Genomic DNA, 6,000 nt, shown 5'->3' on the forward strand with positions numbered 1-6,000 from the left:
AATGAAATTAGCAGTGAAAAATAACCTCAAATCCACCTTTGGTGGTGTACATTATGAGTGTAGTACAATCACCTCCTTCCACAACTGCCTCCTCACCTCAGTGTGACTTCATATACAGTAATCACTTCAAGACTCAAGTGTCTCATTTTAAGTGAATAATAAGTACAATATTACTAACATTACTATGTGCTTCTGTTTTTATGTCAACAGGTGTATTATAGCACAGTAATAATGAATATCAAACTAAACGCTTCTTAATTTTGTACAATTCTCTTAACATTCTTCGATTATTGTATTTACTGGTAAGTTGATGTGGCCGTGGCCTTGAGTAGAAAAATTAATGGTTAGCAAAAACAAATTTTAAATTTTTTTCCATAGCATGTGTTCTTATTGTCATAGAAAGAGGAATTTGGTACCGTAATGATCCTAAATAAATTATCTGCAAGCTTATTTCAATTAAATATCCTGAAAAAAATATTTTGACACAATATACAGTAATGTTAGGAAAAAAATGTTGTCTATAAAAACAGTTCTATTTGAATTAGAAACACTTTTTTCACCAAACTGATCCTGAATACAGTAGTTAATCTAAATTATGTTTAAATAAATATAAAGTAAACAAAAAATTTATAAGATAGGGGCCGTCAAATGGAGGTATTTTTGGGGTGCAAGGCATGAATGGAACTGTGTCACAGCCAAGACAGTCCACACTCCTGTCAGGCATATGAGAGCTCCAGGCTGCACCAAACACTCGGTGACTTTAACAGCTGTCCTGAGCCAGTGCCAAGCCACTGAGAGTGTATGAGAGAATGAGGAAAATTAACTTTTTTTCCCCACAGACATAATAAACATATCTCTATCTATTTTCTATTTATTCTTTATTTACTCTTTATTGCCCTTTCTCTTTATATTTCTTCTTTTTATTTCTTTACATGATTCTCTTACCGTATCTCTTATCTTCTCTTATTCTTGTTCTTATTTACTTAAACAAATATTGATGGCATAGGAGGAGGTGGTGGAGTGAGTGAGGGAGAGAGTCGAGTGAAGAAATGGGGGTTGCTGCAGTCAGTGTCTCCCCCAGGGGTTGCCTGTCCTCCCTCCCTTCTAACCGAGATAGGGAGAGGAAGAGAGGGAGGTGAATACGGATAATGGATAACTGATAATAAGAGGAATCTGGGATATGGCGTATGAAACTCCTTACAGTATTATGTTTAGGCTAAAATTGTAGTAGGTTCAGTGCCTTACTGTGTACCATTGTTGTATATCTGCACTGTCGGTACAGTACATAGGAAACTGTATAGCATTATAAAAAATTCAGACCCCCTTCCTAACACAAAATTTCTGCCAAACAGGACAGGCCCTCCCCTTCCCCCTATTAGTCTGGATTAGAGGAAGTTTACTGTCTTGAAACTGCTGTTGGATACTCCATGAAAAATATTTATATCATATTAGACAGTCAATAAATGTTTAATGTATCATAGATTATATGTTTATGTTTTTTTGCAGGCCTGGCGTGTGGTGCTAACGAACATGTTGCAGGTGGCCACAGTGAACAGTGTTGGGGACTTGATGCTGTTCCTAGCCAAAGTGGCTGTTACAGGGACTGTGTGCTGCATAGCCCTCCCGGTGTTTCATGCTGACCCTACACTTCACCTGTATGCTGTACCTCTTATTGTCACTGCTGTGTTTGCATTCTTTATCACACATTGTGTTTTTTCTGTCTATGAGGTGAGATTTTCTTTTCTTGTAAGTTTGTTTATTTCAGACATCAGGTAAACACACAAAGCATGCACATACTGTACATCTTGTGTGAAGTAAGCATGTCCAGGGCTTTGTTTATTTAAGAGTCTCAAAATATTTATAGGGATGACTTTGTAGTACAAGTGGGAGTGAAGAGCTGTATCTCAAAACTATCTGGTGGATTTTTTCTTAAATTTAAATATTAACCCCTGGGCTTTGGGCTATGGTCGACAACCCTCCCCCCAACACGAGGGTATATTTGGGAACATTTAGAAAACAGATAAAAAGCAATTCTAGTCTTACAAACTGGTCATGCATGATATAAACAGGAAATGAATATATATCCTTACCACATGTTGGCAACACGGGCTAGGAAGAGTCGACGAAGTTTGTAAAGTGACATATCTATGACGCAATAGTACGAGGTAAACAACAATAATTTGTAGGCAGTATGAAGTATAGGACTCTTGTTTTACTATGCTATTACTATTTACACTATTAACTACCATTATTACTACTGTAATTGATCACAGTACAGTGTGGGGGAGGGGGGTTAAAAACACATGATGAAGTGAGTCAAGACCAAGGGCGAGATTCCTACATCACAAAGGCAGAGAAGAGACTGGTAGGCTCTCATGTGTGAGTGAGTGTAAGGTAAATACCTACTTGGCAACATAATCTAGCCAGGCCCGCCCTCTTTTTTCAAACAGAGCCAAGAAAGATTCAAACATCAAATGACTTGACCTGAAGTTCTACAGACACATGACACAGAACATGACCTGAAGCCTAAGGGTTAATGTCAATGGTGTCCAAAGTATGCACTAAAAGGATCAATGCCAGGAATAACTTATTTAACACTTGCTGTGATTATGATGTGGTTGATAGTCCTCTATCATGACCAGCATCAAAGATTTATTTAAATCTTTTTTTTTATTTATAAGTGAGATACTGTTACCAAACAAAGGCAGAACCCAATTTATGAGAGGGTTACAATCTTGAAACTTCTCTTAAATAATTTTTTTGGGGGAAATTGGTGCTCAGTTTCCCATTATCTCCCATTACAGTACGGTATATAATTGGAAATACTGTATGTACATTCTCTGCAATAAAAAAATCAAACACTCGACCCCTGATGAGGTACAGGTAAATCTCTATTTACGATACCCCAATTTACAATAATTCGCGTTAATGATGTTGATATATTAAGGCCACTTCCCTATTTTTTTTATGTAAACAAACTCGCATTAATGCTATTTGTCATCCCACATATGGAACGCATCACTCACTTTAGTTGTCAGGTGAGGCATCATCTACACGAGCGCTGCCTTGTGGCCATCTGGTGAACTATAGTCCGAGCAATTTTTTTTTTTTTTTTTTTAAACAGGGATTAGCCCACCCGGGCACAGGTCACTGACCCACATCGGGACCTGGGAGGCGAAAATGTAATAATAATAATAATAAAAATAATAATAATAATAATTATAATAATAATTTATACAGTATTAAATACAATTTATAATATAAAATATACACAATTAAAAATTGTGTGTAAATGAGGCAGAAAGTCATATTAGCAACCTGGGATGTGGTCAGAATTTTTGTGTTGCCATATGACAACAGGGTCTACCATTAGACATCACCTTATGCTTCCAATATCTTCCCAAGCACTAGTAACTCCTTGTTTGATAGCTGCCTACTACCTACTATGGTTGTATATGTCTTAAGAAATGGAACTCAATGTTTATATCAGTCATCATCGGTGTTTTTTATTTTACCTTATAGTGAGAGGACATCACTAAAGTTCACATTGTACTCTGTTTTAATGAATGTAAAATTCTTTCACTTTGACTATAAAGTACTTTTGCTGTGATCCCCCACCCCGACAATGGGTGACCTTACATTGCATCAGGTCAGATCAGTAACATAAGAGCCACTAATCCCCTACCACACCCTCATCACAAGTGTTAAAAGACATATAGAGTGATTACAGTTATGTATTACATTTAAGAGCTTGGACAATACAGTGATATCCCCGTTAGCTGGAACAATTGGTGCAGAGCACTTCCGGGGATGAAAGATTTCCTGCTAACCAGGCGACTTTCTCAAACCCGGAAAAATTCCTTATCCCCGGAATCTTTTCCAGTTACTGGGAAAAGTTTTGAGTGTCTAAACTAGACATCTTGCACTCGCAGACGCTAGCCCACTTCTCCAGAATGTTTCTGGGTCCCGGGGATGTTTTCCTTGAGTCTAAACTTCCGGAGTCTGTAAATGCAGTTATAGTTAACCTGTAAGCCCTGTGTTAGGGTGCTGGTGGCAGTACCCCTCGCCCCCCTGCGTGGGTAAATCTTGTTTCTTGCTGTATTGTCTGTTTAATATTGACTTCATTTTGCTCTTGCATTGCCCTCAAACACGCACAAAAGTGATAACACTGCATTTAACATGAAAATTCTGCAATAACTGGACCAAAGACAGTCTATGAAAAATTTGCCTGGATAAATTGTTGTATGTATGGTTCAAGCAACAAAATATCAACTAAGAGCCACAAAATCTTACAGCAGCCATCACTCCCACCAGTCAGCTAGCTAGGTATCTGACTCATTTGAGCTAACCGAGCTGATCACTCCACTTGCCTTCCCTGGTGCTTTGCTGGCAGCTTCCACACCTCCAAATATTTCTTCACTTCTAAATTCCACATTTTCTATTATTACTCTACACCTTCCTTTATTGTACATATTGAGCATATGAAGTTTTAAATATCAGATTAATTTCTAATATTAAATTCTCCATATAGTTACTGTGTATTACAGGAGATTAAATTATGAGAAATTGGATAATCAAGCAGCTGGTTCAGTGACTGTGTGTGTGATGTTAGTGTCTTGTTTTCATTAAGTTTAGGGGAAAGTTATAGTAGAATGATGACATATTGAAAGCTTTATTGTAGATTTACCAGTAATAATATTTAAGGTGTTAGAGAAAAATGAATTAAGTAAGAAGACTGGTACAGACAGACAAAAATATTGCATCATTTTAGCATGTTTTCTTTATTACTAATCAGAACCATTTTCAACTCATAAATGAAGGCATGTGACCATTTTATTATTACTATTATTATTCATATTAATTTCTTGTACTTGCAATTTTTTAATAAAATCTTCATAAATTGGGTCTGCCTCTGTTTCAGAAAGATATTTTGTTTGAGTCCTTTCATTGGTTATCTTAGCTTTGGAATTTAAATGTGCTAAAGTAGGTTTTTATATGTATCATACTAATTTTATTTCAGATGGCAGTTGACACATTATTCCTTTGTTTCTCTGATGACTACAACACCTACGACACCACTGATGGTCGGGACTTGGTGGCAGACAAAGAATTATATGAGTTTATGGTCAAGCATGAGGACATTGACAGAAAAAAGTCTCAAAAATCTCGACGAAGAGATCCTCCTGAAACCATCAGGTTTAAGGAAGGAAGTGTTTGAGTACTGATTGTGTACATGACAATGTTGGTACCATCAGGTATGACTAAAACTTTTAATTTACTTTTTGAATTTAAAGTACAGTACAGTGTATCACATTTCCAGGTGGAGCATTTGGAGCAAAATGAATAGGCTTTTGTTTATGGTCAGAAGTGTGCATATAACAGGGCATTGTGTCATGCAATACCAAAGTATTATAATGTAATCAATATTGTTTTTGAGTTTCATCGAGTCATATTCCTGACTTTTCAGGATTTCAGAGAACTATAAAACCATTCGTATAATTTTTACTCGGTCAAAATATAAAGAATTATATTATTTGTTTTATGGGCACATTGAAATAGGATTAATATCTTCCAGTAAGTTACTGAAATAACCCTGACCACTTGTTTTATGGAAAATAAGTTTTTGATTTGTCACACACACATTCTTATTGTACCTGGAAGTTGTAATATATCTGTGTTGACATTTTTTTGTAACATTTCCCTCAATTCTGGGATATTAACTACAATATTTCATAATTATTGAATGGCTTCCTGTGATTCCTACAGCCCAAAGTACAGGGTATGTGATATATATATATATATATATATATATATATATATATATATATATATATATATATATATATATATATATATATATATATATATATATATATATATATATATATATATATATATATATATATATATATATATATATATATATATATATATATATATATATATATATATATATATATATATATATATATATATATGTAAATATATATATATATATAT

The 6,000-nt window shown here is 35.0% G+C and overlaps 1 protein-coding gene across 3 annotated transcripts in view; it reads left to right on the plus strand.

Annotated features, from left to right (window-relative positions):
* LOC121869343 (choline transporter-like 1) overlaps positions 1 to 5,798 on the plus strand; it is a 29,053-nt gene extending 23,255 nt beyond the window's left edge. For all 3 annotated transcript variants that reach the window (XM_042370652.1, XM_042370654.1, XM_042370653.1), the window contains exons 14-15: positions 1,507 to 1,728; positions 5,021 to 5,798. In XM_042370652.1, the coding sequence (XP_042226586.1) occupies positions 1,507 to 1,728; positions 5,021 to 5,218 (420 nt within the window). In that variant the 3' untranslated portion in view covers positions 5,219 to 5,798. The remainder of the gene's footprint in view (positions 1 to 1,506; positions 1,729 to 5,020) is intronic.
* Positions 5,799 to 6,000: the final 202 nt, after the last annotated feature.

Source organism: Homarus americanus, unplaced genomic scaffold, assembly GCF_018991925.1.
Source record: "Homarus americanus isolate GMGI-L3 unplaced genomic scaffold, GMGI_Hamer_2.0 scaffold36734, whole genome shotgun sequence".
Taxonomy (NCBI): Eukaryota; Metazoa; Arthropoda; class Malacostraca; order Decapoda; family Nephropidae; genus Homarus; species Homarus americanus.